We start from the raw sequence: 26191 nt of genomic DNA, 5'->3' as shown, positions 1-26191 counted from the left end.
TTAAATACCTTTTCTCATGATTGGATACACCTGCCTATGAAGTTCAAAGCTCAATGAGGTTACAAAACCAATTTAGTGCTTTAGTAAGTCAGTAAAAAGTAGTTAGGAGTGTTCAAATCAAGAAATTGATAAGGGTGCCCATACTTTTGCACCAGTCAAATTTTGTTTAAATGCGGATTGCACATTTTCTGTTAGTACAATAAACCTCATTTCAATCCAGAAATATTACTGAGTCCATCAGTTATTAGATATATGAAACTGAAATAGCTGTTGCAAAAATCCAAATTGTTATAAAGAAAAAAGTTTAATATTAATAGGGGTGCCCAAACTTTTTCATATGACTGTATATAAATAAATATATAAGCTAATCAGCAGCTACAATAAAATTATGTCCTAAATATATAAGATGCAAAAACTTGTAAAACAGTAAAGTAGTAATAATATGCAATATAGAAAAAGATATATAAATATCTAAGTGGATAAAATAGCAGTTATAATGGATGTAATATACACTTAATGTTCAAATTATGCAAATCACTACTAAAATGCAAGAATATAAAATTATAAGCAATAAATCACTATATAAATCATGTGACAACTAGGGAACAATAACTACAGTATAAATATACAAAATAGTAACCAAAAAAATATAGAATACTATGTAAATCACATAACAGCTAATTACCAATGTAAACAATGCCCAGAATGTAATTAATACAAAGAGCCCACAAATCACATAGCAGCTAATAACCAATGTACACAATGCCCAGAATATAATTAATGCAAGGAGCACACCACATAAACCGTAAGCATATAAGCGTCAATAGTAAAATGTATAGTAGCCTATCATACTTGTGACCATATGACAAAAGGAATCACCAATTAAGTACGCATGATACAAACAAGGTCAATAGATCATACCAAAGGTGATTAACTGTAGTCATCTGAGTAGCAGCTGTGTCGGCAGCAAGTCCCAAATCCCTACACGCGTTTCGGCGTACCTTCGTCAGAGAGCGTATTCCAGATTAGCAAAGCCAAGGCTATTTAAATTGCAGCCATCCTTGTTTGTATCATGTGTACTTAATTGTATTGTTTATATTCTATAAATATATACATATATTTTTCAATACTGGTTGACATTTCAGGTTATTATTATGTAGATTCATTACGCTGTGCTGGACGCTTTCCTCTGTGTGTTGTCATTTTTCCTTGCAGCTTCTTTATTTTTAATTTTTAATTCAATAACGATTAAAATGTAGATATTAATTTATGTTTGTGGCTATTTCTTGTGAATTGGCTTTCTTGGTTAGTATTAAATAGCCCGGCCATATATATTTGGAGTGAATTATTTATTGATAGGGATAGTCTATTGTGGATACGCTATACACACCCCGGTTGGCATTAATCAGTTCTAAATTCACCTGCAATAATTAAAAAAAAATATTTTTTTGTAGACCTGTGCAGAAGGATGCTGCTTTTTTTAGGTTTTAGGCAAATATTTCCCAACCAGGCTTTCTGGTCAGTTGTTCCCTAGAATCCAGCAGCAGTGAAACCGTTTAGTTTAACAGAAAGGGAAACAAAGTGAATTCAGGCTGCTAAAAGATGTTTCGCAAAAAACTCAACATACAGTATCTCAGCTGTATTGGACAGAGCACACATGCCAACTTTGAAAAAAAAGAAAGAGATCACATACTGTGACTATTTTCATTAAACCAGTACCCTAGCCTTGTCCACTTATGCACCCACAATGAAAGATTGCTCCAAGTAAAGCCCATTAGTGTCGTCATACAGAATGGTATCTGTATTTCCTTCATTGCTCCTACAGTATTCCTTTAACAGTAAAATGTGTCACAGGCGGGGGCGCAGACGACGGCAGGGGGGCTATTCGAGACGCTCGGATCCAGGATCGTGGCTGTGGCTCGAGTTTCATCCGGATCCGGGGCTTGTGCAGCAGCCCGTTGCCCACAACTCAATAAAGGGGTTATTTAGAGGGGATAGTTTGTCAGTGACGCCACCCGTGGGTTGCAGTGATAGTTGGTGACACCGCCGCTGGTTTGGTATGGGGTGCCTGGGACTGATGGAGCGGGGCAGCAGGATGGTATCCCCTCCACGGGTAGGGGAGGTGTTGTCCCGGGGCCCAGGTGTAGGTGGAGTAGAGTGATCCGGCACAGTCTGCGAGGATGGACCGGATGATACCGGTGTACTCACTGTTTTTGAATAAATCACACAGAGTCCAGATAGTAAACCAAGTGCCGGATACCGGTAGCCTCCGGAGGGGTGTGCTCGGGTCCCGCACACTGGTGAACAGAACAGGTGCCCCTCCTCCTGCACTCTAGTTTGGTGTCTCATGTGTTGACTAGTCCGCATGGAACGGAAAAAGTCCACTCCCGGTGTCTTTGCTGTGGGAGCTGTCACCTGCAAGATCTGACCCTTGGGATTTTTGCAGGGACTTGCAGATGCCCTATCCCCCATGTTGGGCGTCCATCTCACTCTATCTGGGCTGCTAGTGGGACAAGACTTGGAATCTTGTCCCTTGCTATTTGATTGGAAAGGTGCTTGAAGCTGTCCTCGCCCTAGGGTCCAGGTACTCCAACTGTGCATGGCCTCCGGACCGGATTCCCGCTGTCGGCACCGGCAGGCTACAACCCTGCCCCAGTCCACTTAAGGTCTCCCGCGACCTGATCTACGTTGCCTGTGGCCCTGCTCTGCTGTCTGCCACCTAGTCAGCTCAGGTAGTCAGGTAGTCCGGGAGCTATAACCCCCGGCTACCACTTCACTCCTATCACTTCCACTGTTCTCCTCTCAACTCCTCGACTCAACTGTCATGTTCCCTCCCCTTACACCTCAGGACCCCTAGGTGGGTGTCACCTTCTGCCTGGCCCTGCCCACTGGTGTATCCCTATTGTCCTTGGGGGGGTGACTAGGCTTTTGTGGCTGGTGTTTGTACCTGTGTGTGGTTGTGTTGGAAGACCAAGGAGGAGGGAACCCTGCACCTGGAAGATGGATGCAGTTTCCTGTGACAACCTGATTTTGTCAGGGCATCACAAATGCACTCAGAGTGCCCACCACACATAATATGATTTCCTACAGCAAATACCCCTATACACAGTATGTTTTCTCCTCCATAGTTCATTCCCCCATTCACAGTATGTTACTGTCATGCTAGGTATGGGGAGGTACCACACGTATAGCGACAGGGAAGGGAAGGGAAACCCTGTGAGTAGGGAAGGGGAGATGGTGACCTTCACAAAACCTTCTGCTGGTCCCTGGATCCCCTGACCACCCTAGATTGGTTCCGCACCTATGCACGGAGCAGAATACCTGGCCCTGGCTGACCCTGAAGTGGGCACTAGGTAAGGAATGGGTGGGAATAGAGTTTAATCAACTCCACTAATCTCTAAAGAAGATACAGGGAGCACAAAGAGGAGAAGTAAACAAATAACTTATCTCCAAGAAGTCTCTGGTAGAGGAACAGCAACTAACAACAATGTTTCTTCAGATGAATACAAGCCAAATTCTATCACCAGCAAACACCAAGGGGAAATGTGGCAATTTAAGACTACAAGGGGTAGTGATGATGATTAGCTGAAATCTGAGGCTATCCACAGGGACCTAAGAGAAAGGGAATTAACCCCAAGCAGAGAAGATACATACAATACCATTTACACCACAGCAGTAAGAATAAAATGTCAGGGAGCAGTTTGTGTAGCCAAACACTGCAGCTCTCTACATTTACTACACTTGGACACAACAGGATTATTTGACAACCATGGCTGACCCAGGATGGTACTCCTCCTTCTACAAGTGGTCTTCAGACACTCTGGACCAGGCTTATCTGGATGGGAAGTATGAAATGAACGAACTAACCTTGTGGCATTCACATCCAATGTTCGGATCCACATCCTTTCCTATGGAATGTAACCCCTCCAATGCACCAAATATTGAAGGGAATGACCAAGAAAATGAGAATCAACAATCTTTGCTATTTGAAACTCTAAATTACCATCAACCATGATTGGGGCTGGTGGAGGGATCCTTGAACTTCAACTTAATATTCCTGGTAAAAAACCACATGTAGTCATTCCCATTTAGGTCTGGACCTGGCAAGTATTTCTTGTTAGCCATAAGTTGGTATATGTCTCCCATCAGCTTCAAATTACTCTGAACCCCTTGCCATACAGAAGAGAGTGATGAGGTAAAATGCTCTTCCTCTGGAACTCCCAAAGCCCCTCTACAACAAAAGTACCAAATTTCGGATCAAAATCGTACACACCAAAGAAAGATACCTTGCCAGTAGAGTTGTGGTGACAATTGTTTATCACAAACTGAGCCAACGGTAAATAAGATGCCAAATCCTCCTGGTTCTCAGAGACACCTTAGGTAAGTTTCCAAATTTTGATTTATATGCTCGGTTTGAGGATGGAAGGCAGAAGAAAAAGACAACTAAACCCACATCTAGCACAAAATGCTTTCCAAAATTTGGAAACAAACTGGGTTTGCTAATCTGAGACCATATCAGAAGAAAACCGATGAAGCTTCACGATCTCATGGATGAATGATTTTAAGCCCTGGATGGTAAGTGATAGTAAAATTAAACCTGGTACTAAACAAAGACCATCTAGTCTGCCTAGAATTGAGAGGCTTGACAGACTCGAGATATGACAGGTTTTTATGGTCTGTTATTACGGTAATGGAATGGTCTTCCTCCTCCAACCAATGACGCCATTCCTCAAAAGTTAACTTAATCGACCAAGAGTTCTCTATTTCCAACATCATAGTTTCTCTCAGCCAAAAACATTTTCTTGGAAAAGAAAGCATATGTACACCATTGACCAAGAAACAGACCTTGTGATAACACAGGGAAAGTGGTCTAACATGTATAGCCAAGAACATGGCAGCCTCCAAGGACTCAAGGGTTTCATAAATAACTAAGGCATCCTTCAACCTTTCTGAAAATCCCTGACAAAATTGGCTTCTAAGTGGGTCATTCCACTTGGTGTCTGTTACCCTTTACAAAATTCTGCACAATAAGTCTCCACTGACTGATCGCCCTGCTGGAGGCGACACAACCTAGATTCAGCCAAGTAGACTTGGCTACGATCATCATAGATGAGACCTAAGGCCACAGAAAATGTATCCACTAACTGGAGGCAACCAGAGCCATGTGACAAAGAGAAAGCACAGGATTCTGGATCCCCTTGTAACTGTGGTGCCCCTGACCTGGTCAGGCACCACTGAGTACTGCACCCATGCTGGGGCAGTACTTCCAGGTAATCCTGAAGACTGTAATACAGTGTGTATTCACAGACACATAGCAACCAGGTCTCCCACACCTTGAGAGGGGACCCTTGGGCAGACCCAAGAGGGGGCTTGCTTCCACGTCTCATCTTGGGGTGTGGTGGAGAGGCTGGGAGCTAAGGTTGCAGAGGCTGTCAGGAAAGTAGGAGGAGAGCCAGTCTGGTAGCAGTGAACGTGGTTGCTAGGAGACGCAGTCACGCGCACGCGCTAGTCAGACCCTGCACGTGAAGTAGCTGTTAGCGGGGGAGAACGGTCACCAGCAAGTCAGTCAGAAAGATGCTGAGGGAGTCAGTCGGTTGAGTACGGTGACTCCTGGTAACTAGGCTCGCACGGGGAACAGGTCCCTAGAGTAGACGTCTATTTATTGATCTGCTAAACCTGCCGGTGAGTGGAACTACAAGTCCCTCACCAACCAACTAGAGTCTGAGCCTCAGCAGCAATGAGGGGGCCCCATAAAGAGGATCGAGCCTGGAGCCATCTTCCTTGGTCCCCGCTGCCGGCAAACGGGCCAAAAAGGGGAGAAAAGGCAGTAGCGACATCCCTGGATTAATCCCACGGTACTTCAAGTCAGGGGTTATCCGAAACAAGAAGTGCTAGGAAGGCGAGTTAACGGTTACCCTTAGACCGGCCTAAAGGATACCTGGTTTTTCCTGGTTTAACCTCAGCATCGCCCGGGTACCTCACAAAACCATCCAAAAGTAAGTAAAAACAAGTTGAAAGACTTTCCGGACTGAGACTGAGTTATTCTGGGACCTGTTGTTCTACACACCCGAGCCCCTGGGGCCAGCCTCACTCTCGGGAGGCCACACCATCCGACTCCAGACTCCATCAGCCCCAGACGCTCATTAAACCTGCAGTGGCGGTCACCCATAACCCTGACCGCAAACTGGTAGAGCAATCTTGGGTTCAGGCTGGACCTGCCTACAGTGTTATATTAGCCATTATTCTATTATTATAGTTTTGACCAATAGCTACATACTAAATGCAAATGTAAGTTAATTGTTTTACTAGCTATTTACTAAGCAATTAAAATACAAAAAGGGTGGTTAGTATGTGTTAGTACCTGTAGATGACCAAGTAAGTCGGTAGCCTGTTGCCCCTCGTACTGAAGTCCAGTGTGCTCGAATAGTTCCAGTCGTGATATTATGTAGTGTCAAACTTTTGACAGAAAGCAACTTCACTATAAAAATGTAAGCAGAAGTAAGCCATAATCAATATGCATAGTAATCTGGACCGCTGTTATGTAAAAAAAATGTAATTGATTTTAATTATAAAGTGATCAAATCTTTCTTTGAGTTTGGATAGTTAAAAAAAACAAACAATAAAGCAAGCTATATTGTATGCTTACGTGTACGGCCCACTGCTGACACCGGTTGGCTAGGTCCTTCAGGATAGACGGCATAGATACTGACAGTATATTCTTTATCCTCCTCTAAATTATCAATGGTGTGTGATGAGACATCTCCATTTAAGATTTGCTCATAGGTAAATCCAGGTCTGTTGGCTAAAAAATAGAATGGTAATTGCATAAAAGGATAAAAGGAAAGTACTAATCCTTCTTTATTCACTCTAAATAAAGGTTCATGTACTTCATTTTATTAACAGGAAAAGTAGTCAGAAATGTAATTATTGTTTAAATCAGATTTTTATGTTAACATATTTTTAAAATATTATAGTATACTCATTTATAAATGTACCTATGGTATGTTTCTGTAAAATAGTGGCTGTAGTTTGTTGAATGATGAGATGCTACCTCATCTGTACAGAATGAATCTAGTGTATTGTGCTATCTACTGCTCATAATTGTGGTGTGAGGTGGGAAACACCACTAGTGCATACTGTTTCCAGGTGAGCGTCACCATAAATTAAAAAGTGCCTCACTGGTGAAGGCAGCCTCACATTTTGAAACGCGTTGATTTACATAAACATGAATAATATCTCATGGGGTATTTTTTTTTTATTAAACTAAATATAAAGTTAATTTACTTACATCTTGGAATATAAATTTTGTAACCGTCAAGTTTTCCCAAAGGAGGAGTCCAGGCCACCTTTAAGCCAAAAAGTCTCTCTTCTATGACTCGAAAATTTGTTACGGGAGGCACAGGAGCTTTAAATGGGAGACAAGCAGTAATTAATCTTATAAAATATAAAGATTTGAATAAATTAAAGAATAACTATTTTTATTAAATGACAGTGGTTTTTTATCAAACTCAAAGTTTTTTTCTTTTATTTAGATGGATTATATATATCTTACTAAGGGGTTTACATGGAAATCTTGTGGCCTGGCAGCAAAAATCCATAGTATGATAGCTTCGTTAGCCCCTTCACACTGTATGATGCCCCCATAGCTCCCCAGGCACTAGGATGGCCCTCACATCCACCAACACCGTATGATGGCCCCACATCCTTCCAACACTGTATGATTTCTTCACAGCACCCCCATACAGTATTACAGTACTGTGAGGCAAATCCCGGGATATGAAGATGAATTATGACTCCAGTCATAGTCCCTCATCACTCCCTGGCAGTGCCCCCTCCCTTCTTGTTCTCAGTGTTCCACTTACACCTCCATGGCCATGTCCTGTGATATGGAAATGAGGTGGTGTGGGAACAATGGACACAGGATGACTCCCTGCCGTCACCCTGTAACAAGAGCTGTATCTCATTAGCAAGGCTATGGAAATAGCCAGACAGAACGACTCCAGTAAAAAAATGGTTCATATCTCGCAAGCCATATTTCCGATAAATATGGCAACCATAAAAATGGTGTCTCTGCATGCGGACGATGCCGGCACACCCTTTTTATGGGAGCAGGACATTGGGAAATGCCCCAGGCGTGATATCAGCCAATGGGGAACTGGCAGACAGGTCATGAGTCCCCTCGTTCTGTAGCTAAATTCATAACTGTCACAATGAGAGCATTGGCGTCCGCCTACGACGCTCCCAGGCAAAGTTATGGCCCATATTCCATGTTGGGATATTGTCCATAACTCAAGCCAGGGGTGGAGCAGTGCTCCCTGTGAGGTCACTAAGGTAGGAGGGGACCTGGATCTGCCCAGGTTGATAACCCTACTTCGGCCATTTTCCAGTGGTCTTCTCGCTGGTGGCAGCGGTGGGATTTCTGAGTGACCCCCCGGTGGTTCCTGACATAGTGGTGGCAAGCGGTGGGATCGAGATAATAGTGTGTGTGAGTGTGAGACCCATACTCCCAGACACTAAAGACTGCCTGCAGCAGCTGTGGCTGCTGGGGTCTTCAGACCAGCTCAACACTAGAGTGTCAGAGTGCAGATACTGTAAGGTGTGTGGAGGCATCAGGTGTCAGTTCTGTGTCAGTGACCAAAAGTCTGCAAGAATGGCTGATGGCACCAGGAGCAGAGCTATGCAACTGGCCAATGCTAAGGCAGGAGCCGAAGAGAGGGAGGACGGTGCTGTGGACAGCAATGAGGAGGTTGCCCACGAGTCCTCCAGGAGCTCGACGCCAGAAAACCGTTCTGCCGAGGACATTGCGCAACCTGGCACTGCTGGACAAGATGAGGAGGAGCTCACCCAAGGTTCCTCAACGAGCCAGATGCCAGCCCTCCGCTCTGAAAGGGACAGTGAATCGCCTAGCTCTGCAGCGGGCCGCAGATCACCACGTGCCATTCCACCGAGCCTGGGAGGCTCGGATAGCCTTCTTCAAATGGCTATGGCCCTTCTCCAGGCTGGAGACCAGAAGGGCTACAAGGAACTCCTGGCAGAGCGCAGGGCAGAGCGGCAGGCAGCGCGTGACGCTGAGGCTGCGGAGCGGCACGCAGAGCGTGAGGCTGCGGAGCGAGAGCGGCAGGCAGCGCGTGAAGAGCGAGAGCGAGAGCGACAGGCAGACCGTGACTACCAGCTGCAGCTAGCTCAGCTCCGGCCCTCATCAGCCACACGTGACCTTCGAGACACCAAACTTCCAAAGGTCCGTGTTGAGGACTTCCCAGTGCTGGAGAAGGATGGAGACTTGGACTCTTTCTTGACTGCTTTTGAACGGACTTGCTTGCAGCACCATCTGGACAAGGACCAGTGGGCCAAATACCTGACCCCCCGTTTAAGGGGTAAGGCCCTGGATATCCTTGGGGACTTGCCTGCTGAGGCAGATCAGGGCTACGACACCATCAAGCGGGCCCTGATCCAACAGTACAACCTCACTCCAGAGTCCTACCGCAAGAAGTTCCGGAGCCTACAGAAGGGACCAAAGGACTCCTGGGCTGACCACCGGCGGGCACTTGCCCGAGCTGCCGACCACTGGACCCAAGGCCTGCAGCTTTCCACCGGACCGGAGATCCTGGACTTGTTCATCACGGAGCAACTCTTGTGGAACTGCCCTGAGGATCTCCGCCAGTTCATCCGAGACCAGAAGCCAAAGGGGTCCACGGCTACAGCTGCCCTGGCCGATGACTACACCAACAATCGTGCTCCTGAGGCCAGGAGAGCAGCCACCAGCAGCACCTGGAGAGGGGGTAAGATGAATTCTACGACTGCCCCACCTGCCCCTAGACTGCAGGGGGTGTCCCCCTCAACTCCCCTCTCCAGGCCCGTGGCGGAACCAAGACGGTGCCACCAGTGCAACCTACCTGGACACTTCAAGGCCATGTGCCCTCAGCGTCCCAAGGCCCCGGCTCCGTCCCCGTCCCAAGGGCCGCCCAAGGTGTATTGTGTGGGTGGGGGTGGTGGTAGGTCCCTGGACAGCTTCCAACCTGTCACCGTCGGCCGGTCTGTGACCATAGGACTGCGAGACAGCGCCTCGGAGGTGACTCTGGTGCGGCCTGAGATGGTGTCCCCCCAAGACTTGATCCCTGGAAAAACCCTCGCTGTCTCCGGGATTGGAGGCATTGACCCGGCGCTGCCTGTTGCTGACATTTATGTGGACTGGGGCGCAGGGCGAGGGGTGAGGGAGGTGGGGGTAACTGATCGGATCCCTGCAAACGTGCTACTTGGGACAGATTTGGGGCAGATAACCTCCCAGTTTGGGCCCCAACCAAGGGCTGAACCTTCAGCCAGTATTGACATGCCTCCGGACAATGTTAATGTGTTATCTATGAATGATGTAAGGGAGGAGGGAGTGAACTCTGATATTTCTGCTTGCATAGACACCATAGACACACACTCAGCTGCAGCTGTGACAGGGGAGGGGGTCAGAGAAAGGTGTGACAATGCCTCTACAAGTAATCAGCCTGTGAGCTGGGATCTGTTGCCCTCTGCAGGGATAAGCAGAGAGCAGGGTGCTGCAGGGGGAGGACCAGTGTGTGGGGTGGGGGCTACCACAGCAAATGTGGGGTCCCCAGAGATTTCACAGCGGGGTTCTGTTGCTGCAGGAGGGGAACAGGCAGGTGAGATTGGGGCCGGTCCAGGAGCGGAAGTGCTCCCAGGTAAGATCTCGGTGCATGGTTCCCCCACAACCGGGGTGTCAGGAAGCCAGGTAGGTCTGCCTGAACCGGCGACTTGGTCAGGAACGGAGGAGGAGCAGGCACGACCCACGGTCGCAGCGGCTGTGGCCGCTGTCACCCGCAGTGGGAGTGCTGGAAGCCAAGGGGCCTCCCGGAGGTCCGATAGCTCTTCCCCTTCTGACCAAGTGGCAGCCGAGTCAGGTGGAGGCCAGGACACAGGTCCCGGGGTACTGACCGAAGATGTGACAGTCTCGTCGATTCTGGCCACATCTAGTCAGGGGTTTCAGGCAGCGTTAGAAGCTGACGACAGCCTGAAAGCTCTTAAGGAGCAGGCGGCCCAGCCTCCCTCGGACTCGGACCCGGAGCGAGTGGTCTGGGACCAAGGACGGCTGTACCGGGCCACGGTCCAGCAGGGTTCACCGGAGGCGTGGCCCAGGGACCGACAGTTGGTGGTACCCTATCCGTTCCGGACGGAGTTGTTGCGGATCGCACATGAGATTCCGATGGCCGGACACCTAGGGATCGCTAAGACCAAGGCCAGGTTAAACCAGCATTTCTACTGGCCAAAAATGGGGGCCGATGTGGCTGCCTACTGCCGTTCGTGTGAAACCTGTCAGAGAGTGGGGAAGGCGGGGCCACGCCCCAAAGCCCCACTGGTATCTCTGCCAATCATCGATGAGCCTTTCAGGAGGGTGGCTGTGGATCTGGTCGGCCCGCTGGCCATCCCCAGCAGCTCCGGGAAACGCTTCATACTGACGGTAGTGGACTATGCCACCCGGTACCCAGAAGCAGTGGCCTTGCCGTCCATTCGGGCTGACAAGGTGGCCACCGCATTGCTGGAGATTTTCTCCCGAGTGGGTTTTCCCCAGGAAATGCTCACTGACCGGGGGACCCAATTCATGTCCCAGCTGATGGAGGCCCTCTGTAAGCAAGTCCAGGTGCGACATCTGGTGGCCAGCCCGTACCATCCACAGACTAATGGCCTGTGCGAGCGGTTCAATGGCACCTTAAAGCAGATGCTTAAGATGTTGGTCGACTCCCATGGGCGTGACTGGGAGCGGTATCTCCCACACCTGTTATTTGCTTACCGGGAGGTTCCACAGGCCTCAACAGGATTCTCACCGTTTGAGCTCCTGTACGGGCGACGTGTGCGGGGCCCCCTGGCTCTGGTGAAAGAGGCTTGGGAAGGGGATTTGGCCACCCCTGGAGTGTCGGTTATCGAGTATGTCATGCGCTTCCGGGACAAAATGCAGGCCTTGACGCAACTGGTACACGACAATATGGCTCAAGCCCAGGCCGATCAGAAGCGTTGGTACGACCAGAACGCTTGTGAGAGGACCTACCAAGTGGGTCAAGAGGTGTGGGTACTGGTCCCCGTACCACAGGACAAGCTTCAGGCAGCCTGGGAAGGCCCATACCTCGTGTACCAGCAGCTTAACCCTGTGACGTACCTGGTCACCCTGGACCCTGCCCGTGGAAGGCGGAAGCCCTTCCATGTGAACATGATGAAGGCACATCATGAGCGGGAGGCATGTGCGCTCCCCGTGTGCAACCTGCCCGAGGAGGGAGAAGCGGAAACCCTCTTGGATATGCTAGCCCAGGTTAGGGCAGGCGGATCCATTGAGGATGTGGAGGTGGGCCACCAGCTCTTGGAGGACCAACGGTCCCAGCTGTGGGCCACCCTCCTCCCCTTCCGGGGGTTGTTTACCAACCAGCCCGGAAGGACTGACTTGGCTGTCCATCACGTGGACACTGGGGATCATCCCCCGATCCGGCGTTCAGCATATCGGGTCTCCCTGGAGGTGCAGCAACACATGCGCCAGGAGATTGACGAGATGCTGAAGCTGGGGGTGATCCAGGCATCCAACAGCGCTTGGGCCTCGCCTGTAGTCCTCGTCCCTAAGAAGGACCGAACCACTCGGTTCTGCGTGGACTACAGGGGGCTCAATGCGGTCACGGTCGCCGATGCGTACCCAATGCCACGCATCGATGACCTGCTCGATCAGTTGGCCGGGGCTCAGTACCTGACCATCATGGATCTGAGCCGGGGATATTGGCAGATCCCCCTGACTCGCAAGGCCAGGGAACGCTCTGCCTTTATTACCCCATTTGGACTGTACGAGTCCACGGTGATGCCATTCGGGATGAGGAATGCCCCTGCCACTTTCCAGCGGATGGTCAACACCCTGCTCAAAGGACTTGAAGGGTACGCGGCCGCGTACCTGGATGACATTGCCGTCTTCAGTCCCACCTGGGAGGACCACCTAGAGCATCTAGCACAGGTGCTCGGGCGGATCCACCGGGCAGGTTTGACCATCAAGCCGGGAAAGTGTCAGCTGGCCATGAGCGAGGTCCAGTACCTCGGTCACCGGGTAGGTGGGAGAACACTGAAGCCCGAGCCTGAGAAAGTGGAGGCCATCGCATCCTGGCCCACCCCCAGGACCAAGAAGCAGGTGATGTCCTTCTTGGGGACCGCTGGGTACTATAGGAGGTTTGTTCCATGCTATAGTAGCCTGGCAAAGCCCTTGACGGACCTCACCAAGAAGAAGCTGCCCTCTGCAGTCGATTGGACAATGGACTGCGAGACAGCCTTCCGGGCCCTAAAGGACGCCCTGTCCAGCCCGCCCGTGCTACAGGCAGCCGACTTCACGCGGCCGTTTGTAGTACAGACCGACGCCAGTGACTTCGGCCTCGGTGCGGTGCTCAGCCAGGTGGACTCTGCGAGCCAAGAGCACCCAGTCTTGTACCTGAGCAGGAAGCTGTTACCAAGGGAAGTTGCCTATTCCACGATGGAGAAGGAGTGCCTGGCCATAGTGTGGGCCCTGCAGCGTCTGCAACCCTATCTATACGGGCGCCACTTCATCGTGGAGACGGACCACAATCCCCTCAGCTGGTTGCACACCGTCTCTGGGACGAATGGGCGATTGTTGCGATGGAGCCTTGCGCTCCAGCAATACAACTTCACCATTCGCCACAAAAGGGGCCGTGACCACGGTAACGCAGACGGGCTGTCCCGACAAGGAGAGGTCGCGGACGGGCGCACGGGGGAACACCGGAGTGTGCTGCCCCCTAGCGCCCTCAAAAGGGGGGAGGTGTGAGGCAAATCCCGGGATATGAAGATGAATTATGACTCCAGTCATAGTCCCTCATCACTCCCTGGCAGTGCCCCCTCCCTTCTTGTTCTCAGTGTTCCACTTACACCTCCATGGCCATGTCCTGTGATATGGAAATGAGGTGGTGTGGGAACAATGGACACAGGATGACTCCCTGCCGTCACCCTGTAACAAGAGCTGTATCTCATTAGCAAGGCTATGGAAATAGCCAGACAGAACGACTCCAGTAAAAAAATGGTTCATATCTCGCAAGCCATATTTCCGATAAATATGGCAACCATAAAAATGGTGTCTCTGCATGCGGACGATGCCGGCACACCCTTTTTATGGGAGCAGGACATTGGGAAATGCCCCAGGCGTGATATCAGCCAATGGGGAACTGGCAGACAGGTCATGAGTCCCCTCGTTCTGTAGCTAAATTCATAACTGTCACAATGAGAGCATTGGCGTCCGCCTACGACGCTCCCAGGCAAAGTTATGGCCCATATTCCATGTTGGGATATTGTCCATAACTCAAGCCAGGGGTGGAGCAGTGCTCCCTGTGAGGTCACTAAGGTAGGAGGGGACCTGGATCTGCCCAGGTTGATAACCCTACTTCGGCCATTTTCCAGTGGTCTTCTCGCTGGGGGCACGTGTAGGAAACATCTGTGGGAAGGATCCTAGAAACCTGGGTACAGCGCCCCCCTGTGGCCAGACGCAACAAGGTAACTGCTGGAACTGTGTATGCCTGTTTGTAACCCATGCTTTGATTGTAACTGTACTCTGACATAACTGTATATTCTGTAGATTCCCTATTGTATATATTGTAGTTCTAGTGTGCTTTAGGCTGATTAAATTATATAATTAATCTTGGGCTGTTCTGTTATCTCGATCTTGAATCCCACGTCTGTGTGTTCGGCTAATAGTTACCGTAAATCGGTTGGTGGCAGCGAGTTTGTGCCAAGGATTATTGTGGGGAGGCCAGTGAGATTCAGGGAGGTTTTATATATTCCGCCCGCGGAGGTCGGGGGAATATATACCCTACTCTCACCGGGGACCCTTCAATAATCGGCATAAGTAGTATAGCGGCCTCCTTGCTTATGGTCGGGCAATTCCATAATTGGCCTGACTCTAAGAGGGGCGCTAGAGAGCGCGTCACGTGCTCTGTCTGTCGGTCGGGAGGTATAAAGGAGGGGTGACCCCCACTTGTTACCCCCCGATTGTGACGTACTGGTAGCCAGCGCGGGGGATTTCTGAGTGACCCCCCCGGTGGTTTGTGACAAGTACTCATAGTCCCTCACGCACTATGATACCCTCACTGTTCCCCAAATATATTTTGCCCCCTCAGTTCCCCCTCACAACTACCTCCCTGATGCACTGCTTCAGTCTGTGCAGTGTGTGAACTGTGCCGTTGCCTCACAGACATACAAGCCAGTGACACACAGGCTGAATGTTGGAACAGATACTTGATGTCTCCTTTTCTACCATTGTGTTCAACAGCTGTATCTGCATTCTGAGGATGCAGATAGCATTAAAATTGTGTCACCGGATGGAGGAGGTGATGCCATTTGGCACAAGGCTCCTCTAAAAGTCTTGAGCACCATAGCAGCTGAATGGCCTGCATCTACCTTATCCTGGAACTCACATATAGTTCATAAAATCCTTTTTTTCTTAAAAATCAGGTCTTAATCAGTGAAAACCTATTAAATTATTTTGTTATTAATAAAGAATAGTAGCCTTTTTTATTTTGGCAGTTTATTTTTTAGTCTGCTTTTCTTCAAAATTCAAATGTAATTGTTGAGCTTTATTTGTAGTTTATACATTGAGTACTGATATTTTAGAGGTTGAACTAGAAAGAAAAAAAAATAACAAAATTAAACAATGAAATTAAAAGCAGACTTTGAGCCCTGGAATGCAATTTCAACTGTTTATATAGTAGGGGACTTTACCCCTATAAAATTCATACCTGCAGTATAGGTTGTTCCTTTCTAAATGAACAAACTTATATTTTACATAGTCCTCAGTGCACCCTTTTCACGACCATGAATCCCATCCTGTACGCCTGCGCTGATTCTGCAGGAGCTGAGCACACAGAGTGTCAGTGTGGCACTGTCTGATCCATCTCTCCTGTCTACAACAACCCCTTACTGCAAACAGGTTCACACAACAGTGAATGAATACTGCAGGGAGTAAAGAGGGATAAGAGTCAGAGGTGTAGCTAGGGGTTCAGCTCAGAGGGGGGGGGGGGCATCTGTGTGGGCTCCTAACTAGGTAAGCCTGATTACAACTGATTACCAAGTGGCCACTTGGTGGCATCCTGATGAAGAACTTGGATTACTTCAAAAAGCGATGAATATATCGCCCATAATCTGCAATTGTGTTTTATTATCACTTCCTGTAGCAGCGCAGATTAAACCACATTTTTACGTCAGTATTTCTTGACCTACAATTTGTGGTCCCTGCCACACCATCCAAATCATTAAAGTTGTGTGTTCACAAGGTGAGCAAATCCTCTGTTTATTTTCATGTGTATGCTTAGGCTAATTTCACACACTGCATTTTTTTACGCTGCGTTTTTGTGCGTTTTTTGCGGTAAAAAAACGCACAAAAACGCACCCGTGGCAAAAAAACACGGCAAAAACGCATGCTTATTGTGCTTGTTTGCCCTGCAGTTTTCCTTGTTGAGATTACAACAAAGAAAATTTTGACTTCTCACATTTCCAGCAGTCTCTATCTATTCGCCATCTATTCCAAACCTGCACAAACACCTCATACTACTGTAACCCCAATGCTAAACCATTGCTGCCATTTGTGTCCCTATTATTGCGCCTCTTAATACCCTACATAATGCCCAACATTGATCTCCTTAAAGTAAAAGGCCTCCATTATGTCCTCTAGATGGTAAAATTTCTCACTAAAAAACATTAATGTCCTGTGTAAATTCCCTAGAAGACAGTGTCCACATATTGCCACCTAGAAAGTAATAATGCCCCCAGTGTGTCCATTTCATAATCACAAATCACTATACATTGAGTGCCCCTATAACAATAATAAAGTGCCTACTTAATATTTAATAATGTCTCCCGGGTCTTCCATAGATAGATACACAACTCCATATATGATGGGCCCCTCAGTAGTCACCTCCCACTGTATGACAGCCCCCAGTAGTCCCCACTGTGAGATGGCCCTCAGTAGCCCTACTACCTTAGTAGTCATCCCACACTGTATTATGGCACCAAGTATTCCCTTCACACTGTCATATGACTCTAAGTATTTCCCCCACACTGTAATACAGCCCCCAGTATTCCCCATTGTAATATGTTTCCCAGTATTTTCCCACGCACACTGTAATATGACCCCAGTATTTCCACCACACTCTATAATGGCCCCCAGTATTCCCAGTATACCCCTGGTAGCAACGCTACTGATAAGATCTCTTACCACATTGACACTGTGCACGCTTACTAGGCTCCTGTAGTGTCAGTTCGGGGGTGCAGAGCTGGAGATTTAATTCAGGTAGTGCTAACTCTGGGCAAGCGAGTACTGTCAATCAAGCTAAGGGGAGGTGCATGTGTAGCGCCCAGAGTAGGGGGTACTCGGTCCCGGGCGGTAACAAATGGGAATGTCACTCTGGTGACCATTGTCCAGTCCCATGCTTTGGTCCCCTTTTGTTAATGGGGGTATTTACAGGGGAGATAAGAGTTTTTGTCATGTGACGCCACCTGCAGGTTGCGGTTAGGGATGGAGAACTACCGCTGCCTAATGTAGGTACTCCCAGAGCTGGTGGTAGTAGGAGCTGTGATGGTAGGCCCTCCACAGGTAGGACTGTGCCTGGGAGATGTAGAGTGGCAATAATCGAGACCATACCAGGTTGTGTTTAACAGTCTCTACTCACTGTGGACCCAGGGGTTGCCGGTTCAAGTCCACGGAGGACCAGTGCCAATGTAGTGACCCAGGTTGCTCTTTCACCGGCACTCTCTGTAGATTGAGTCCCCGTAGCGTGGAGCGTATGGGCACCCCGACTGACCCTTGTGGGGTAAAGTCTCCTTCTCCGTACGGCGGGCAGTGCGGACCCTGCGGTGAGGTAAGTGTCCGAACCCTGATCCTAGTTTACTGCTGATGCCCCCGGATTATTTGGTTCGATGAAGTCCGTCAAGGTGTCCTCATCAGGCAGGTATTTGCCAAACAGTGTAAAACTTGTGCTTGACCTAGGGCCCTGTGCCCCGTGCGTGCTCCGGTCCCAGCGGTATCTCGGTACCCATCCTAGCGACCTCTGTCCTGTGCCTCTGGGGTCACTGTTACATGGACCCAGCTCAGGCATGTCCGCACACCTCTACTGTGTGCTACTCCACTCTCTCCTTACTACTGACTGACTGATCCCTCCCACCAGGCTGGCTATAACCCAGGGACTAGAGCTGATCAATCGGCCAAAAACCCGATACCGGTGGATCACTGCCAGATTTTAAAAAGAGTCAGATCCGCTCCGGAATCCGGTGCCCATATAAGTCAATGGGGACCGGAATCCGGAGGTTAAAAAGGTTTGCGGAGGGGATAGGGGGGTAGGAGCGAGTGTGACATACTCACCGAGGCGTTGTCATGGCGGCACACTCCTTCCGGGTCATGCTATGCCCTTCTGGAGCCGAAAATTCAATATTCATTGTTTTCCCCGCCCACTGGTGCGTGTAATTGGTTGCAGCTAGACCTGCCCCCACCCTGAGTGGCAGCGTGTCAGCTGACTGCAACCAATCACAGGGGCCAGGATGGCCGGTGGGTGGGGAAAACAGTGCAAGTGTCTGACGGTCTGCATGGTGGTAAAAAAATAAGCAATCGGCAACACAGATATAGCTCGCGCTGCAGCCCCAGCTATCAGGCTGTATCTGTGCTGTGTATCCAGTCACATGCCATGGCAGACTCGTGCGAGTCCCTCGCATGTGTGACTACGGTGAAACCGCATGGGGCTTTTTTTTAATTTAAAAAAAATAATTTAAAAAAAAAACGACGTGTGGTTCCCCCTAATTTTCATCCCCAGTCAAGATAACGCCGGCTGGGGGATGGTATTCCCTGTAGTGCCCTGAGGGTCTCAGGGGCACTACACATGTCATGTAAATAGAAGGGGCAGAATGATGCACTTAGCCATGCCCAGAGTGCACTGGAGAGCACTTATTTAAATATAAAATAAAAATGTTTTTTGTCCAACTGAAAATGGTAAATCTATACAGCAGGTATCAGTTTTATGGGGGCTAATTTCCCTACAGGACTGTACAAGTAGTTTGAATTGAATTTTGGAAGTGATATATTCCCTTTAAGTGATTACATCACATACGTACATAAAACCTTAGGCCAAACACATACTTGTCTTTCCTATAACGGTTGCTGACTCCCCAAGGACATTTGCATATGTGGCCAGGACTGTGAATAAATATTCAGTGGTAGGCTTCAGGTCGGTTATCAACACTGTGTGCTTGTTACTGTCCAACGTAATCTAAGGAAAAAAATGAAGTAAGTGAAACAGTTCATCATGTTAGCAGAGGTGCAAATATTAGATTTTTAAAGAATTACAAATTGTTAGGAAATGTTACTGCTCCTCCTGAGTACAAGGTAGTTGGCTGCTATATAGTTAAACAGAGCGATGCATGCCTATATATAAAAACTCCTTGGTTTATAGAGAAACTCAAAATAATAAAATCAAGCATGCTTATTTAGATACAGTGGGCCAGAATAATTTGTGTATTCACTGAAACAAAGAAGGGTGGGTCAGCTCAACACGCCAAAGAGAAAAGCGGTAACAACAGCTATCAGATGTAGTGTGCACCCCCCCAAAAAAAAATAGAAAACCCAGGAAGTATTCTGTTTATTTCTGGCTGCACGTGGACAAAGACCCGAACTGCCCAATCAGTGACTTCCATTGGGGTTCAGGTCAAGTCCAGATCCAAAATCAAACTTTATCTATAGTCCAGATGAACTCGCCAAACCAAACTTTCAGTTTCAGTAGGTTTTGCACAACTTGCTGTTCTCTAACAAGGAGCTTAATGGCAAAATTCACTACAGATGTCTGATAAATTAATCGCTCAATACATTTCAGGGTTCAATTAGAATTGGTATTTAAACAGTCCTCCTCATCATGCTGTTCACATTTTGACATTATGAGTAGGGATGAGCAGACCCATGGAAGTCTGGTTCAGTGGTTTCAGCTGGACTTTAGATAAAGTTCTGTTATGGACCTGGACTTGACCTGAACCCCAATGGTAGTCACCAATTGGGCAGTTGGGGTCTCCGCCCACATGCAGCCATCCATAAACAGATCGCATCCAGGGGAGGGTGGGAAGAGTTTTTTCTTTTTCTTTTTGTAGACACTACATCCGATCATGCTATTGTTACCCCCAGAGACAGCTATTCAGGCATTTCAAGCAGATCGCATTGGGCTGAGCACTGAGTGTACCTGAGCACTGCGATGCCCGAGCTAGTGGTTTGCATACGTAAAGCACCAGAACTCCAAACCCAAACTCTGTTTTTTGTTTTTAAGTCTGTGTTTGGTACGAACAATGAACACTGAATCTCGGATTCACTCATCTCCAATCATGAGACCAAGACAACATCAAACAATAGACTTTTTTTTATGTCCGGCTGGACCCGCCGAACCCAATCATCCGTGGGTTCACCCATCTTTACTGTTCAGGAAGAGAAATAGAACACATCTGCTTATCTGTAGTTTTCATGGAGAGAGCACATATCCATTGTAATCTATTGATCTCTTCACACATCTGTGCTTTTTGAAGATTGTGTGTCCGCAAAAAAACTCAGAGACATTTCCAATTTTTATCTGAGTCAACGATCATAATTAGCCACACAAGTCTATGGGTCTGTGAAAATCACGGACAGTGCACAGATAGCGTAAACAGTGCAATAAATAGAAAAAGCTTTGCTAGGTTTTATTTTATTTGCGAAAATCACTGCGGAAACATTGATTGTAAAATCTGACACTGACCAAATATTGATGAAAATTACATCCAAAACACTGATGAACAACAGTTCATGTTTTTAAGTAAGAAAAAAAATCATGGACATCTGAATGAGGACCAAGACAGGAAATATATTGTAAAGATTAATACTTCTTTTTGCATATTTTACAGGTTTTGTCTTAAGGCCACTTTACATGCTGCGATCTCGCTAGCGAGATCGCTATCGAGCGTACCCGCCCCCATCGGTTGTGCGTCACGGGCAAATTGCTGCCCTGGCGCACAACATCGCTCAGGTCCGTCACACTACTTACCTGCCTAGCGACGTCGCTGTGACCGGCGAACCGCCTCCTTTCTAAGGGGGCGGTTTGTTCGGCATCACAACGACGTCACTAAGCGGCCGCCCAATAGAAACGGAGGGGCGGAGATGAGCGGAACGAACATCCCGTACACCTCCTTCCTTCCTCATTTCGGGCGGCCGCAGGTAAGGTGAGGTTCCTCGTTCCTGCGGTGACACACATAGCGATGTGTGCTGCCGCAGGAACGACGAACAACCTGCGTCCTGCAACAGCAACGATAATCGGGAATAGAGCACCGTGTCAACAAGCAACGATAAGGTCGTTGCTCGTTAGTGGTTTGCCGTGACGTGGCGAGGCAGCTCAAGAAATTGCAATTTTTTGCCAAAAATCTCAAAATTTTTATAATAAGTACAGTTTGGAATTGTTAGTGCTGAAGTGCACATTTAGTGCTGGCTTTTTGTTTTTTCTTCATTGAATTGGTCGGTGGTTGACCTCCACCTTGCTATGCACCCCAATTTGGGATGTATTCCATCTGTCTAGATTTTGGCGGTTGGTGACTGTTCACATTAAGTCACCAGGCCTTGTCCACAGGCTATTTACTTCATGCAGCATTTGCTTGGACCTGTCCCGCCCACAGCCATGACTCAGTCATGGGTACGGGATTGAAATAGACCAGGTGAGTGCTGCTAAGAGCAGTTCTACTATTCATATGTGAGGCCGTATGGCACATTTTATAAAAATATTTTAGTGTAGGACTGCCTCAAATGAGATTTGCCGTGACGTGGCGAGGCAGCTCAAGAAATTGCAATTTTTTGCCAAAAATCTCAAAATTTTTATAATAAGTACAGTTTGGAATTGTTAGTGCTGAAGTGCACATTTAGTGCTGGCTTTTTGTTTTTCCGTCACACTACTTACCTGCCTAGCGACGTCGCTGTGACCGGCGAACCGCCTCCTTTCTAAGGGGGCGGTTTGTTCGGCATCACAACGACGTCACTAAGCGGCCGCCCAATAGAAACGGAGGGGCGGAGATGAGCGGAACGAACATCCCGTCCGACTCCTTCCTTCCTCATTTCAGGCGGCCGCAGGTAAGGTGAGGTTCCTCGTTCCTGCGGTGTCACACATAGCGATGTGTGCTGCCGCAGGAACGACGCACAACCTGCGTCCTGCAACAGCAGCGATAATCGGGAATAGAGCACCGTGTCAACAAGCAACAATAAGGTCGTTGCTCGTTAGCGGTCGCTCGTACGTTTCACACGCAACGACGTCGCTAACGAGGCCGGATGTGCGTCACGAATTCCGTGACCCCAACGACATCGCGTTAGCGATGTCGCTGCGTGTAAAGCGGCCTTTAGTAAACCTGATTCAAAACATCATCCTATTCTAGAGGACTTTCATAAGAATCAGATTATTGGCAGTAAATCAGACATTTTATATCACTGCTTACCTGTCTTTGGTCATAAGTATTAATACGGCCAGAAGACGTCAGAGGATTCAAAACTATTTGGTATCCTGTTACGTCTCCTGTTGCTGGACTCCAAGTAACACGCATTGAATTGTATTCATGTTCACTTATTATCAAATCTCGAGGGCCAATAATTTTTTCACCTGAAAAATTAAGAATATTTTTATAAACAAATATATACATTTACACAGTATTCAAGCATTTATGGTGATTGGTTGTAGGTTTTATTTATGTTTTAACAAAATATTCAAGCAAATTTATCAGCACTACTGATGGGCGGACCTGGACTGTAAAAGTCTGGAGCCATGTTCAAAAGTACCCAAGTGCCAGGCCCAGAGTTCTCAGGAAATTTTGGGAAACGATCGAGGTCCAGCAACTCGTGTAATTAAAAAGAAATAAAAGAAAGTAAGAATAAAGCAAGCACATTATATTGTCTCCGGTGTGACTGTAACTGCTTCTGGGGCCACTCACTCTACTTCCGGGGCCGTTCATTTACCTTCATACATATGTACTGCTTCCCCTGCCCACCAGCAGTCCCTATATCTCTGATTTGGTGCAGTTAGAGAGTTCCCCCACCCTGTGTGACAGTGTGTCTGACTGCAACCATGCACAGTCCCTGTCTGCGAGTCAATTGTCACAAAAATAAATAAATAAAAAAATTGGTGTAGGGTCCCCACAAATTATGATACCCAACACAGATAAAGCATACAGCTACAAGCTGCAGCTCCAAGCTGTGGGCTTATCTTGGCTGTGTATCAAGGTAAGAGTAACTGCATATGGCTTTTTTTAAAAATTATTTAAATAAACAGTTTTAAAAATCGGCTTGCAGTCACCCCCAATCTTGATACCCAACCATGATAAAACCAACAGCTGGAGGCTGGTATTCTCATGCTTGGGAGACCGATGGTTATTGGATTCCACCCAGCCTTACAATAGCAGCCTGCAGCTGCCCAGGATTGTCGCATCCATTAGATGTGACAATCCCAGAACTTTACCCAATTGCCCTGGTGTGGTGGCAATTGGGGTAATAAGGGGTTAAAAACAGCTCACAGCTGCCACTAACCTCTAGATTAGTAATGGGAAGCATCTATGAGACCCCCTCATACCTAATCGGTAAGTGAAAAGAAATATACACAAATGTGAAAGTCTGAAATGCGATTGTTTCAGCAGTGCAGTAGGACCCTGTGAGTTCTGCCTGCCTGCACTGATCGGCAGGGTTTTGGGTCAGAGATCCTGTAGATGCAAGAGTTACCTCAGAGAGAGTGGGCTGAGGTCGGGCTGCCTGAGAGAGACAGTTGTGTGACTGCGGGCTAAAAACAGTCTGAAAAGAGAAAGAGATCAGAGAGACTGTTGGAGACTATTTTTTTTTATTTTTTTTTCTCATTATCTTTTCCTCACAAAAGAACCAGGAGCTGTGCTGAAGAAATTGGACCGTGTTGTGTGAGAGAAAGGAGCTCCAATTTCCTGAGTGGATTGCTGTTCTATGGACCAAGGAAGCATGTGTTCTGTCTGAGGATTACTACAGAGCTGTGGGCCTGAGACCGTGTTCTGTGTGGAGTAATTGGCTAATATCGACTAAGTCCGGGGTCCCTGCGTGTCAGGAAAGGGGTGAAGACATCCTTAGAGCAAGATGTGACGGGGTGTGCGGCAGAGCAAAGGATGGACGAGGCCGAGGGACGATCCAACAGGTTTATTCACAAGAACACTGGAACAGCACACGATAAGTCCACGTAAAACAGATTCGGGGGCCCTTCCCGACAATCCTCGGACCGGATAACAAAGCAATCGTCCTTACAGTAGTCCAAAGAGTTCCACACAATCCCACGGGCCGCCACACAGGCCTAGCTCCGTCCGTGTCCACAGCCACCCAGGCTGGAGCTCCTTCCTCTCTTAGTTCCAGCTCACTCTGACTGAATCTCCCAGGTAAGCAGAGTTTACACTAGTTGGACTCTAGGCCCACCTCCCCCTACTCCCAGGGATGGAAGTGCCTCAAGAGGATATAACCTTGCATTTTAGGGGGTGATTACCTACAACAATAGAAATGTACACAGAAGTAGTTCAAATAAGACAATGAACCCAGCTTGAAATAGGAATCTGTACAGCATATACAGTGAGAGGGTAAATTACATCTTCACACAAGAAGAAGATTTTTATGTTTCCTTTTTCTTCCTGCTTTGGAATTATATACAGCGGACTCGGACCACAGGTCTGTGTGAAACGTCCCTTGAAGATAACGGTACCATAGTTTTAAGATACCCGGGTACCCCTTTGTTCAGTGTAAAACCAACGTTGGTAAAATGTAAGGCTTTATTATTAGTGGTGATAAGTTATACTCAGTGCGCCATCTCAGAGGTTCTCTCAGAGTGCTCCCATTGGATTTACACATCTTGCCTTTATAGTTAATTGTTTTTCTTTGTTCAACCTAGTGAGTAGGTAAATTTATTCCCGGTTCCTGAGGTAATATACATAACTCTGAGATCGGCGCATTGATTCCGGCTAAAAACTGAGTGTTAATTCCACTTTTGTGGTGCTTTGAGGGGATCTTAAATCAATCATTATTTATTTTGAATCATACTCTAATTCTCAACCCAGTAAAGGAACCCTTGTTTATTTCTGCCTCTGTCTCGGTTTGTGACCCACTGGATTCTCTTCAGACCTACGGTCATTACACAAACACCGAAAAAATCCATTATTTGAAACAAAATACAAAAAAACACCCTCTTTAAATCCTTTATCAACTCCAAAAACACACAGGTCCAACGTAATCCACACAAGCGCTCACGACGATTCTAGATCTTCCACATTATTAAAGGCACAGTGCACAGGCACAAAACATGACCACCCATTGTGGTAAATGAGTGGCCCCGGAAGCAGTTGCACTGCGCCACAGACCGGTAAGTATCACACTTGCTCCAATCCCCCTGTCTCTTCTACCTCCATTTTTAAGCACCGGATTCTGATCCCCATAGACTTATATGGGGACCAGCGTCCGGCCAGATATGTGGGATCAATTCCGGGCTGGAACCGGGTTTTTTTTAAAAAAAAACACAAAAAAGTTAGGCCCGCCGATGCTGGTTATCTGTGAGTCTGACCATCACTAATGAAAACTAATTGTTAGGCAGTCCAAACTGCACTAGACAATCTCAAAATGCTCAAAATTTGTCAAAGTGGTTTATACGGTTTAAAAAACTTAATTTTAAGTCTATTTAGTTTTAGCTTACACTACCTATTAGTTGCCCTTTCTTTGTGCCAACCTTTTTAAGCTTTTTTGTCAGATCATGTCCCACGTTAAGCCATGTCTCTTTTCTGAAAAGTCCCATCTTTTTCTGAGTCCAGGCCCTTTGACACATCCGCATAAAGTAAATTTTTGTGCAATCGTAATGATAACTGTTCAGTTTTGATCAATGAAAATACTATGATAAATGATAGTACTTGTAGATGCTGCTGTTAAGTTGTGTTGATTGTGCTTCATAAGAGTCATGTACTCTAATGGGAAGTGTAGGACACAGTGCGTTGTACCACAATGTACAATCTCTATAAATAAATAGCCCTAAGCCCCCAAATACCATTCACTTCAATTTTTAAAGAAATTGTCACTATGAAGAGGAAGTCCAGTCTGCTGACATCATGTTATACAGCGGAGGAAGCTGAGCAGATTGATATATAGTTTTGTGAA

General features: G+C 47.4%; 1 protein-coding gene across 1 annotated transcript in view; it reads right to left on the bottom strand.

Annotated features, from left to right (window-relative positions):
• LOC142302455 (uncharacterized) overlaps positions 1–26191 on the bottom strand; it is a 593189-nt gene that overhangs the window by 548511 nt on the left and 18487 nt on the right. Inside the window, exons 6-10 of the mRNA XM_075343517.1 lie at positions 22498–22658; positions 19151–19280; positions 7289–7405; positions 6647–6802; positions 6362–6478 (exon numbers count right to left, since the gene is read on the bottom strand). Coding sequence (XP_075199632.1) covers positions 6362–6478; positions 6647–6802; positions 7289–7405; positions 19151–19280; positions 22498–22658 — 681 coding nt within the window. The remainder of the gene's footprint in view (positions 1–6361; positions 6479–6646; positions 6803–7288; positions 7406–19150; positions 19281–22497; positions 22659–26191) is intronic.

The sequence above is a fragment of the Anomaloglossus baeobatrachus genome, chromosome 4 (genome assembly GCF_048569485.1).
Source record: "Anomaloglossus baeobatrachus isolate aAnoBae1 chromosome 4, aAnoBae1.hap1, whole genome shotgun sequence".
Classification (NCBI taxonomy): domain Eukaryota; kingdom Metazoa; phylum Chordata; class Amphibia; order Anura; family Aromobatidae; genus Anomaloglossus; species Anomaloglossus baeobatrachus.
The sequence above is the reverse complement of the archived record's forward strand: the minus strand, read 5'-3'. Positions and strand labels throughout refer to the sequence as shown.